Genomic DNA, 13,690 nt, shown 5'->3' on the forward strand with positions numbered 1-13,690 from the left:
GTGGTGTCCTCGGCTCTCGCTTCTGCACAGAGACCTGTTGGGCTCGAGGCACAACCACAGCCTCCACCATCCCATATGAGGGCAGGTTGAAGCCTGCAGACCATATTAAGTGAGGGCAGATGGGTTATTATGTTTGTTATTATGCTCCAAGCCACTAGTTTGCGAGTGTGTAGGAGTGGGAAAGATAGTTACCCAACAGGCTTTAGTGCTGGCTTTTTCTCTACAAACCGCAGCTTGCAGTCTTCTTGCAGTCTAATAAAATAGGAGCATGAACAGCATACACCTGTGCAGATGATACAGGGGTACATTCTCTCTGTGAGGGTATGAGATTTTATGTTTAAATTAGCATTTAGTGCTCTTCTCTCTCTTTCTTTCTCTCTTTCTTTCCCAGGAGTGCGGTCTAATGAGGCCCTTTGTGTTTCCCTCGTTACTCACTGACTTCCGCAGTGTAATTAATTAGCACCTACAAGACACAGGTAATAAACAGCACTCATTGTCCCTGTGTAGAATTCTCACTGAAACACACACTGCACTGTCTGGTGTCACACACACAGAGAGAGAGAGAGAGAGAGAGAGAGTTATTTAAAATTATATTGTTGATTAAAAATGCAAGTATGTTTTGGGTCCTCGGTGTGTTATTTACTTCAACCTTCTTGGCATGCACACATTTTGGGTGAGCACGAGAGAGTGAAACAGAGAGAGAGAGAAGTGATGGGAATTATTGCTGTTTTTAGTGAGCCAGATAATTTGGCTCATCTCAATAATAAGAGCCGGCTCTTTCAACTCCCAAACTTCTCTTCATTCTGTACCACTTCTGGATTTTATAATTCAGCCAAAGATAAACCTCTGGTTGCTGTGCATGCACATATATCAGCTTAATAATTCAAAGTCATTATACTTATAGAGTGCCAACTCCATGAAGCTCAGCACCTCAGCTGTGGCTTGGTCTCAGCTTAGGCTTATAAGTTAACTGCAACCTGGAAGGCACTCCTTGCAGGGTCCTGGTGGACATGGCACCCCGGCCCCACCCCAGAATGCCGCCCGGGACAAGTGAGCCGTGAACACAGTGTTTGGAGTCAACCACGCTCTGCATCACCACAGTCACAAGAAAGCTGATGCAAGTGCAGGTGAAGAAGTTGTTGCAGGTGACTGTTGCTGGTAGAGCGATCCACCACCAGTTATGGCTCTCCACCACACACGCACTGAAACTTTGTGTGGAATGCCTGTGTTGTTAGAGACAAATAACCCACAAGGTGAGGGCTGTGTGGCATGCAGGGGGTTCGCGTTAGCTTCCGTATTATCTCAGTGAAAGACTGTGGGGGAGCTCTCGGCATGCTATACGCGCTCAACTGAGTGTGTTAATTCTGTGTAACTGTTCCAGAATGTAGTTCATGGCTCCATTTAGCGTCTAATATGTTAGCATTTGTGCCTGTTATCATTCTGTCTGTGTTTACTGCTGTTTGACGCCTGTCTAGTTCCCTGTGTTAGTTTAGCGTTATCGGTCACCGCCTGGGCCTTCGTTATGTGTCAATGTCAGACCAGCCTCTCGCTTTCTCCTGTCTGTATCAGGGTTTCCTCCCTCTTTGCTTTCATCATAAAAGCCTAGCAGCCAAACCACAAAAAAAGCTTGCCATTGTCTTCTTCAAAGAATCCACAAACGCCACAATATCAATAGCGCATTGTGTTGCCTCTCGGTATGATATGCGCTGTATAAATAAAGTTTGATTTGATTTGATTTGAATATGTAGATCATTTTTTCCCATACCCATGTACTGTCTGCACCAGAGGATTAACTGCAGGGCTGCAAAGAGTTGACAAAATCATTGCATAAACCGCAGTAAATCGCCGGGAAATGACTCGCTTTTTTCACGCACCTCTGATTTCTGGCCTTGTTTCTTGCCTCGCATAATAGATCTCTGTCTGGGCACCGTTTCCCTAAATAATTCAGAATGCTACTCCGTGACATTTTGTGTTCTTGTTCTCACTCTCTCTGTCATTTTCTCAGTCTGTAACTGCTAGGGACTTCTGGGTCCATAGTCACCAAGCTTCAGTTAGCAGTCACAGTTCAGAGTAGGACGCAACAGATACTTGAGTGTTCCTTCAACCTCTCTAAGCGATGAGTAAGACTTTTCTTTGAGAATGAAGGCCATCCTGGTTTAATGACCGTGGGACCATAAAAAGGGGAGCTCATGATGACATTTTGCAGTTATTTTTATTTCTCTAGATGCGTCATCTAACATTCATCAGTGACATTACAAGGCTCCAGAGCAGCAACAGAAGCAAAACAGGAGGACAAGGGCTACATGGCTACAACAAATCAGTCAGCCAACATTGTCAATCCCAACCAAATTACAGTTAGGTTAATATCATAACAGCTACACCATGCTATAGTTTATTGAAGTAATGCCTTCATCCATTATGTACAATATGTATGATGTACAATAGACTCAGTCAACATTCAAAAGTTGACAGTGGTCTGACAGTGGTCTGCCACTCACAACTTTCTTATCCATATCTTCTGTTTGTGAGACTGAAGTTGACTTGTTGTACCCAACTCATCTACAGTTTTTTTATACACTGGATCAACCCCATCTGTCATAATGGAATATGACTTCGTCCCAGCAGTCATAAATTATAATGATATAATGAATTTATTCCAAAATATTTCCCTCCCTGAGAATGTTAATCACATACCTTTAATCCTACTTAGTTTTACTACTTAAAGGAGGGAGATCATTTTTACAATTTAGGACCAATGTCCTGCCCTGAGAAGCTTGATAACTCTTGAATCCTGATCTAACAGAAGGCTTTTGTCTACTGAAACAGCTGAACTCTTAACCGCATGTGAATCACTTCCTCATTTGCATCATGCATTCAAACCCTAGCCGCCCCAGCTATCAAGAAATTGGATTACATGTCACAAGCTCATTTTCTGGTGTTTACGCAATGTACCGTGACTTACCACATTTTTACACTTGAAAGCTAAATCTGTTTGACTAGGCTCTAGTTTCCAATGAGCAGAAGGCATGTGTAAATAACTTCTCTTTGTTAATCAAACAGCTCAAATGATCTAGTTCTTCATCTAGATCCATACAATAACACACAGCATGATTATGTGCACAGCTGAAATCTATGCAGCTGTATAAACCCCAGTTCAGGTGTGTTAACCAACAACACAGGGTTTTGTCAACAGCTTTCATCACACCCCCACAGAAAAAAACATTAAGACCACAAAGGGCAATCTAACGATCACGAGACAGAGAGGGAGAGGGAGATAGAGAAAGAAAGAGAGATGAGGGCACATTAAAGTGAGAGTGAGAGAAAGAAAATGAATTAGGCTTGATTTCAGACAGAGAGAGAAAAGGGTGAGATGGTGAGAGAGAGACAGCTCTTGGCCAAGTTTGCTGCTCCCTGTGCCAGAGTGGACAGGGTCTCTAATTGAAGTGCAGACGAAGAGAGATCCATATCTGTCATGTGACACTTCATGAAAACAGGAAAAGGCTTTCTGATCCCGATCTCCTCGGACGGGAGGGGAGAGGGCGGGAGTGCAGGAAAGACGGAGTGAGAGAAGAAAAGAGATAGAGAGGGTGAGAGAGAGAGAGAGAGAGAGAGAGAGGGTGGGGAGAAGAAAGGGACCCTGGCACAAATATAGCCCAGGATACCGTGAGCTAAGGGAGATATAGATTAAGATAGCGAAAGGTGGCCCTGAAAAAAGGGGGAAAGAAAAGAACAAAAAAGGATAAGTAAATAAGAGGATAAGCCTTGGAAAGGAGGAAAGAGAAGTCTGTGAGATGAACAGTGCTGATTTGACAGTGACATTTGACACTTACTCCTCTGAAAGAATAGAAGATGTACAACAAGGGATTTTCATTTCCTGGTCCCTTTTCCCTTTCAGCAACATATGTCTGTGTGTGATAGAGAGAGACAGACAAAGAGGGAAAGAAAGATAGAGAGAGAGAGGGGGGGGGGGGCACAGAGCGCAAGAGAGGAAAAAGGTCCAGGCTGAGGGGGCCTTGCTGCATATATGATTCGTCCTTACGTGATCTTTTGCTAGCACAACGCTTTGCCCAGGCAGATGGAGGAGCCTACTGATAAACAAGGGAACAAAAGGGCCTATAGACCCAGGGGAGACGAGTGGAGCAGGCAGCGGCACACAGCGGCACAGAGGAAGGCCTGCCCACAGCACTGGGGAATTATGAGGGCGCAAATTCAATTACACCGGAAGGGAAGGCCAGGTCTGGACCTGCTGAAAGAAACTGCACTCTGGAGAGAGCGAGAGAGAGAGAGAGCGAGAGAGAGAGAGAGAGGGATAGAGAGCGAGAGTGAGAGAGAGAGGGGGGGGGAGAGAGAGAGAGAGAGTGAAAGTGAGAGCGAGAGAGAGAGAGAAAGGGAAAGAAGAAAAATGGTGTGTGTGTGTGTGTGTCTATGACATTGAAAGAGTTTGTGTGTTGAGTATTCAGGACACTGCAGGCTGCACTGAAATAGTTGGTGCCATGCATGTACACACTGTACATCTATGATGTCCTGAGGCTGAAGAAACATGAGAGTAAATTTGTCACTGTGAATTAATAGCTACTAGTGGGTACATTACCTGTTTGTTTCCCACTGAATGCCATCCACTAAATTCAACCTTGGTTGATACATGGGGATTGTATTTACTTCATTATTACTTTTAAATCTGTATATATACAGACACACTATATAGCATACAATATAGCATGATATATATACAATATCTAATAATATTCTATCTATTGCCTATCTAAATTATATAATTAGAGCATATCATTCTATTTCTGCAAAGGTCTGCAAAGAAGCATCTCTGAGTTTCCTCATCTAGGACTCTTCTGACTTACTTGAATGTTAACAACACTATTTGTCTGCAGACACAAATGGCCAACAATACTCCAATCACCACAGGCTCATGCTCCTGTTTTGTCCCTGAGGAGGCGTAAGAGGCTGCAGCAGGCCCAACTGTACATCGCCACTCAGTCCTCCACACTCAGGGCCCTCCTCATCGCCTCCACCGTTGAGGACCATGAGATGGCTGGGACCCAGGAGTAGAGAACGAGCCATGCCTGGCCTGAGCTCTCTGAGCTGGAGAGACCCGTTCCCTTCTCAGCCCCCCTCTCTCTCTCGTGAGCAGCAGAACCAGTTGCCCTCACAGGAAAAAGGTTTAGGAGGACTTGAGCACGTAGTATTGATTACGACCCTTTGGAGGCTCATCTAGCTGAAAAGGGATTTAGGAGGTGCCTGCTGCTCACTCTGTGTCAGGGGCCAGATGAAAGATCCAGAATGTTGTGAGTGTTGTGTGGAACGGTCTTGTGTGTGTGTGTGTGTGTATGTGTGTGTGTGTGTGTGTGTGTGTGTGTGTGTGTGTGTGTGTGTGTGTGTGTGTGTGTGTGTGTGTGTGTGTGTGTGTGTGTGTGTGTTGAGAGTGTATGTGTCTGGGTAGTAGTGGGAACTGGGAAGTAAAAGAGACTTCTCTTTTGATGATGATGCCAACATACACACAGGAAAATGTGATATTTGGTGTGTGTGTGTGTGTGTGTGTGTGTGTGTGTGTGTGTGTGTGTTTGCGTGCGTGTGTGTTTGTGTGTGCACAGAAATGATATTTCTGCATGTTATTGTTTTAGCCTATGAAAAGTGACACATTCAAGCTGCCAACACTGACGTTGAGCTATTTAGAAAGCCACTATTTGCTTTCAGTTATCTGTACCAAGGGAAGGTCCCCTGTAGTTTTTGTCTTATTATTAACTCTAGGCATTAACTGAATATAAGTTGATTAATAGTAGTTGCCATCCACATCAAACGTAAACATACTGTATTGCCATTGAACTCTTCTTGTTGTTGGCATCCAAGTGCATTTTCTTTTATCTTCTGCCCATCAGGTACAGTCTCTGTATATTCCCCCACAATAAGCCCTTCTGAGGGATGCAGAGACTATAATCACAAATGTTCATGCAATATTTGATGATTGTCACTGTGTCTCAGTAAAAGACAGAAAGAGACCGGGAGAAATAAATAGGGAAATAGAAAGATACACTACACATATATACAGTAGGTGTATATGTATGTACAGATATGTGAGCCATACTTGTGTATATCATGAACTATAACTTATTTAGTTATGGTATATGTACTGTACTTGCTTCTGAGTTTATGTGTCCTCAAATGTGTGTATGTGACTTTTCCACATCATTTATTGTAACTGTTACTGGACATTTCTCACATTTTACAGTTGCTTAAAGCCATGCCCTGCTATGCCCACAGCTACAGCCACCGCCGACAACACTTGATTACAGGTCATTTCCACATACCCCAGATGCAATGCTCCTTAAAAAAACCTGACAAACAGAATACTCTTCAAGCGCGGAACTGTGCCGTACTGCGGCCGTGTTTGCCCGAGAAATCTCTGGGTCAGGCAACGAGGCCTTTCTGCCTCATTAGCTTCCATTGCAAACAGTGTTCCAGCAGGAGGCTGGCTGCCTCCCCGCCCGTCACTTTGGTCACATCCATATTTAACGTAGCCCCAGGTCTCCCACCCATCTCTATTGCAGAGCCAGTCAATAAGGGGAGTGCGACAAAGTCACACGTTCAAAGAGCCACCCACAAGCCACACACACACACACACACACACACACACACACACACACACACACACACACACACACACACACACACACACACACACCAACACACTCAGATGCACATTTAGGCACATACACACACATAGAGTCACGCACACAAAGACAGAGGCAAACACACACACATATCACACAGAGTTCCCACGCACACATACTTTCCCACTTCTCTCCTTATTAGAGTCACCCAGACCAGTGAGAGTGAGAATTCCGGAGGCAGTGATAAAGAGATGAGAAGACAGGCATTGAGAAGAGCAGGCAGAATAGCCCAGGAAAAGTCATGATAAGGGAAAAGAGGAGAGGAACATGATCGCTTCCTAAAATTATAATTTCACTTCCGATTTCGATGGGTTCTTAAACTGACATTCCGCAATTAAAGCCAAAAGTGCTGTGCTTGTGTAAAGGTCAGACTAACATAAGAAGAGATTTGCAATTTAGATTGCATTAAAAGGCTGCCGACTTCCTAGATCCAGATTTTTATTTCATTACGTGCAAAGCTGGGTCTCCTCTATCTCAGGCCTGCATATCGGATACTGATTAAGTGATGAAAAGAGGGAGGTGGCACACATTCACCCTCTCTCTCACACACACACACACACTCACTTGGTTCAGAATGTGAATCATGATGTACAGGGTGAAATCAGATGCACAAATATCTCAAAATTCAAGAAACATAAAACTTGGGCATCAGTCATATACTAACTGAAACATTCAAATTAGGTTTAGCTATCCAAAATGAGGAATGATCTACGTCTGTCTACCCATTCCTGATTCCATGGTGCTTGCTAGCACCCATGTATTATTCCCATCCATTCACCATGTGTCTGCCCACCCCTTTAATTCCTCTGTCAGCTGAAGATCAGACATACTGAGTGAAAGTTGGAAGAACCCATAAGCTCTTAACCTGGGGAGAAGTCAAAACTGACATTTTCCCCCACATACATCAAAAGGTAGCAAACACACATGCACATACCCCCAGACACACACAAAGTGTGTTACAAGCAGATGGGGTATTATGCTTCTAATCAATCCCCCAGGTCTCCCTGGCTTTACCATAAATCTACCTCTAAAGCGCTCACATCACATGAGTTTAGAATCATCTCCAGACCTTTGAGCACAGATGAAACATGAAGAAAAACACGAGGTGATCAAACCAGGGCACAACTCAAACTCTACCCAACTGCTCCCACAACTGGATCAATAAACCAATAACTCGCTTTTCATAACTGAACTATAGTGTATTTGGTCAAGGTCGTGGCTTATGAAAGTACTGACTCATCAGGATACCAATAGTGGAGAGGAAATAGGTAGCTACCCATTTCCTATCCAGGGCTCTGCATTACAAATGGAACTCTGAGATAGTATCCATGGGCTGTCTAAATCAGACACAAATATCCAAATTGCTGGCAGAGTTCACCTCAAGAAAATAACTGAATGATGATTTTGGGCTTTTGGGCTTTCTCAAGCATTTTTAATGACCATGGCAAGGAAACAAAGAGGTACTCCCTCTAACCATTGTGATATATGTGGCAAGTGAATATGACACAGCACAAAAGTCCATTTTGATGGTCGAAATGGCAAAGTAGCGTCTATTAACATGGTCAATTCAAATGTCTGTATATTGGAGGCTCTTTACTATCGAATGCAGTGTAGGTAGCCCAGGCCAATGTATGGAGAATCCATACTAACAATGATGATTAAAGTTACGGGTCAAATCTAGTCTCCAAACCAGACTTGGTCATTTCCCTGAAACTTTATTTCTAACAATCTTAAAATAATGTAATGATGTTATCTTTACAATAAACCAAAGACCTACCTTTTCCTATTTACCTTTCAGAATTGGTGCCAATGTCAAACATTAGCATACCTCGCAAAACATATCCTTGAGTAAACACCGTATAGTCATTGAGGGTGCTGCCCTCAGACTTCCCCCTTAAGGCAAACAGCAGCAGGCTGGCACTACCACACTTACCCAAACTTCATGTGTTCCTCAATGAGAAATAATTTGAGTTTGTTATGCTCTTAAAGCTGCAAATACAGTGTTTTTATTTTTAAATGTGCAAAACATTTCAAAAATGTCGTTTTTTTCTCACCTATCTTTTAATCAGGATGCAGCCTTTGTATAACCAGTCCAACTCCATGCACCTTTGCAATTGATGTATGTAATTAAAGAAGATGAAGTATGACAGGCTTTGATTTTTCTGACCTTTGGATTAAGCTGTCTATTGCATGACACTGCCTCAAACCTCCCCCTGCTGCACAACACCTACACAAAACCCAGTATAGCCTTACACAAACAATCCAGTTTGAAAGTAAACACATCCAGAGACTTAATGTTCTACACTTTGTATAAAACTGTATTATTCTAGCACTGGTCTATACACTGAGTGCTAATAATATGTGTTTAAGCATAGAAGTTGACAGTCTGATAGACCACTACCTCCCCCAAGCCAGGGGACTTTCTGGAAAGCAGAGTCAGATGATATGAATTACATTATCTGGTTGAAGTAAAATGTTGATAATCACAGTCCTAGAGATTAAAAGCCTCTGTGGGTAACTGACATGTATCGACCTCCAGAGACTGGTGAACCTTGAGTGATGCATAACTACAAACCATATGCATACCAAACTACCTACCGTGACGCCTCCGAGTTGACGTCCCCAGAATGGAGATTGGTTTCAGCACCATGGACAGCTATCAGTACCTACAATACGGCCCGAATAGCTTAAAATGTTGATGCTTTGCTAAAAATATAGCACCAAGAGTAAGCTCCATGCTCTGTGTCCTGCAACAGAGGCCTTTACATCCATCTACATTAAAAATGACAAGTATTTTTTCTGACAATGGCAGAAATAGGCCCCCAAAATCAAAGGCCCACTTCTGATGTGTGCAACAAAAGTAGGGTAGAAATCAATTATATTACAAACAACATAATCATTTTACAAAAGCATATCTAGTGACCCGAAACGAATGGAGCTCTATTGACAATGTATTTGATCCTTCCCAACACCAGCCCCCTGTAATGCGAAAAAGCCTGGACTGGCCAATATTTTCGCAATTGACCTCAAAGGGGGTGATTGGGGGTATTGCTTGTTGTCTTTCAACACACATGATACATTTTCCTGAACGCAAACTGACGAAAGAATCGTCGCCACATGAAGGGCACAAGCTCACTGGTTCTCGCTAACACGGCTATCATTTTTCAAAATAAGGTATATCCTCAAAGGAAATGCCAGACGTCCATCAAAACGAGTAATGACATCTAAAATCACCTGAACAATACAACAAGGGAAAACAACTTCCGGTGGATTAGACTATTACTCTCGCACTGTTAACGTTATTGAAATCTGGCATCGCACAACGTCTCTCTCTCTCTCTCTCTCTCTCTCTCTCTCTCTCTCTCTCTCTCTCTGCAGCCGGAACGATACTAAATGAAAGGGGGAGGGGATGGCACTGAATAAACGTCCCCTCACACGCGGTTTCTGATGAAGAGAACATGCGACAGTTGACATCTTACATTGTCATTAGTTTTGCACACGTTATACAGCCTATCATTTTATCCTTATCGATTATAAAGACCCCATATAACGTTATAAAGATTCCAAATCCACTGTAAATCAAATGTATGTTGTCGAGGAAGCTTTGTACAATCACAAACACCGTAGAATGATTTATAAGAAGATTAATAAATAAACCAAGAGAAAGGTTGAATAAATAAAGGCATCTCCACATCAAAGTGATCCACAAGTGCGCGCTCCCTGAGACGCACGCAGGCGCGCACGCAAAGGATAACTACTGAGCATGGAGCCACATATTGCGAATATTTAGTCTTACGCCATATATAATACACTATGTTACATACAGAGAACTCTGTATGAGGCACTTATAGCAGCCAACTGCTCTAATAGAAAGCGGTCTCCATGACTACCACAAGATGTAAATGCAGTCACCTCTCCCATCCCAATACAACAAGAAAATCGATGCATGCCTTTTGCCCCCAGCTTGCACCTTACCTTGCATTCTTCCATGCATGTCCGCACCGAATAAACATCCGTTTCATATTTGTGAATGAGAAGCTCAAACTCTTCATAATTCTCCTGAGCTAGCTGGTCGGAGAGTTGAAAAGCCTGCAAGCACCGCCTGCAACCTGCTGGGTCGCCGGCCACCGCCATACTGCAGTTCAAACCGTCCTGACTGGAAAATCCGCTAAACAAATCCAAAAGAGAGTACGAATTACAAAAAGAAAGATATAAATCACTCAGGTTCCACTCGGCCGACCGCGTCCCCCCCTCTTCCGAGAGGCCGAGGCACACGGCTTGCGCGTCCAGGAAAGTGAAGCAGTTTTTGGAAATGCTGTCAGGGTGACAAGTTTCAAGTCGCCACAAAGGTGGGGTAGAATTCCCTATAAAAATAACATCTTTATATGTAGCGATGAGGCCGCTATAAGAGTGATTAGAGCTTGGTGGTGAATGTAAATGGTGAGGGTAGTCTTTCGTGTCCATGGAATCTGAACTGTTCTCCTGTCGCTTGTCTCGGGTCCTGGTCAGTTTAGCCTCGGCGCAGAACCACAAGTGATTAGAGAGCAGGACGGTTATAAAAAGGAGAGATGCCAAGGACAATCGCCATCTCTGGGCCCTCTCGGAGTCGGTGAATGGCTTCTCGTTCTCTCGGGGTGCAAACCAGATGTTTAAGCCGTCATCTTGCTGCCGACACGTCCGAGCACCTCTGGTCATATTTTAGGAAAGCGCTGACAGCACTGGCCGACTCCACCGCGACGGCTCCTTTGCCACAATATGCATTGACTTGGGGATTGTCTCGTGTTATTTCTCCCTCTTAAACGATTGATTTGTCCGTGGTCCCCGTCTTGACGTCGATTCCGTTATTCCGATCAAGTTAGCGCTTCGCAGAGATCAAGCCATGAATTGTCATATCCCCTTTTCCCATGGCTCTTCGGAGAAAAACCTACTTCTCAGTGACAGCATCCCTCTCTCCCTTCCTCTCCTCGGGGCCGCGCTCTCTCTATCTCTCCCATAGACCAGCTGTTGCAAACCCGCCGCCTGCGCCCGTCCGTCGATTCCCAGATTGTGTTATGACAAGGCGAGGTCCTCGCGTTGGAGCCAGATGCTTTCCCTCGTCCGTATCTGGGCAAATTGCCTTGGATCTTTTCTCACGATCGCCACAGTCATCTTTGTCCTGCATTAAGTTGCCGCCATGTTCGTCTTGAAACACTTTTTGCGGGAGCTGGGTCGTGTGCGTCATCTCCAGTAGCTCTGCGATCGCTCCATCCTGGCGCATTTGCAGATCTGCCTACAAGCAATGGATACACCAATTCATGTTCTCTCCCTCTCTCTTATACACACATAGACGCACACACATACACACACAGATACATAGACACTCTCCCTCACACACACAAGCCACTCGCTTCACCCGTATTATAATCTTGCAAGAAACATATTTAGTTTTTCTGTAAACTGAAATGGCAATGAGGACCAAGGGCAAAAACTCGTTAGCAATGTTCTTATACAGCAAAACTGTTATTCCAAATGTTATTCCTATGGATAAACGGTTATCTTGTCAGATATAAAGAAGTGTTGTGGCAGTTTCCACAATTAGTAACAGCACATCAAGTGAATACAGTAAAAAGAACACACGTAGGCTATTGTAACTGACTCAACAAGAGGAAAAGCAGCGTGCAGTAATGAGACGGTGATAACCCGTCATTACATTACGTATGCACAACGTTGGAAACCAAAGTTGGCCGAATAAAAGAGGTCTGGATTAAAACCTATGAATTAAATAAAGTGCAAGAGTGTGTTAACTGTGTGTCCAGGCTCCTCCTCTCTTCCACTATTTCCCCTTTCAGAGAGCATTGGTTTGCACTGGGTAAGCGTTAATTAGTATGCAGTGGAGAAGTGTGCCTCCGACGACAGCAGCTAGGTGTCCGTTTTGTGACCGGTAGACGGGAGACATCTGGGCGTCCAACAGGCACGTTTGTCGACTGGAGTGGAAACGTGAGGTGTGTGTATGTGTTTACTGTACGTGTCTTCCACTAACCTTGTACGGTCGTGATATTGACGTATCCCTATTTGGTCTGTATTGTCAAAGCAAACACGGCGAACGTGATAGATACAAAACGATTGGGGTCGGGCAATAATGCAAATAAAGCAATATTGTGTGTGTGTAGTGTTGTGAAAGAGAGAGGTTGTGCGAGAAAGAGAGTGGAGTGAACGCGCGCGGGTATAGGGGTAAGGATGTGTTGAATGTGAAGAGCAGAATATAAATGCTCTCTCTGGAAAAATTCCTTATCAGTGAGTAACGAATTTATTCTTCAATTGTTATATGTAGTGTTGTTATTGCTGAAATTAAGATTTGAAATCCTTATAGAAATCCAGGGGTGAAATGCAACAAGGTACATGTCAATGTACTGTCCTTAAGTACAATTTTGAGGAACTGGTACTTTACTTGAGTATTTCGAGTTTAAGCTACTTTATACTTCCACTCCTCTACATTTAAAAGGGAAATATACTTTCCACTCCACTTTAGCTTTAGTCACTCAATAGATAATATAACAACCTTTTGAAACACAACCCATCGTTGAAGATTAAACCAGTGGTTTCAAAATTGTTTAGCTTCTGACATCTTACAAGAGCAGTCAGAGTCAGACGTGAGTTATTAACAACTCCATCTAAACAGTGATTTTCCCTCTAAACTTTTCACATTGTTTCATTTCAATAAATGTTCAAAAGATTCAAGATCTCACCAAAAACCAAAGAAAAAGTTAGGGGAAAAGTCAAAAAAGCTGAAAACAGATTTGTGTATAAGATTTTGTTTTTCTTATTTTTTCCCCTTTAATCATCTCACAACCCCAGATTTATCTGGTGTCCCTTTACACAAACTGCTTATATTTGTTCAAACTAGCTCCACCTACAGCAGCTACACAAGAAACACACTGTTTACACACTACGTATGCACTTGAAGGTATGTAGGATTTGTACACTGTTGTATTGGTACTCTTACTTCAGTAAAGGATCTGAATACTTCA

At 43.4% G+C, this 13,690-nt stretch overlaps 1 protein-coding gene across 1 annotated transcript in view; it reads right to left on the minus strand.

Moving 5' to 3' along the window:
* The window catches only part of nalf1b (NALCN channel auxiliary factor 1b), a gene marked incomplete at both ends in the record, with an annotated part of 102,135 nt that extends 90,757 nt beyond the window's left edge, over positions 1 to 11,378 (minus strand). The window contains one exon of the mRNA XM_080838683.1: positions 10,659 to 11,378. Within this exon, the coding sequence (XP_080694809.1) occupies positions 10,659 to 11,378 (720 nt within the window). The remainder of the gene's footprint in view (positions 1 to 10,658) is intronic.
* Positions 11,379 to 13,690: the final 2,312 nt, after the last annotated feature.

This window comes from Sprattus sprattus (genome assembly GCF_963457725.1).
Source record: "Sprattus sprattus genome assembly, chromosome: 5".
NCBI lineage: Eukaryota > Metazoa > Chordata > Actinopteri > Clupeiformes > Clupeidae > Sprattus > Sprattus sprattus.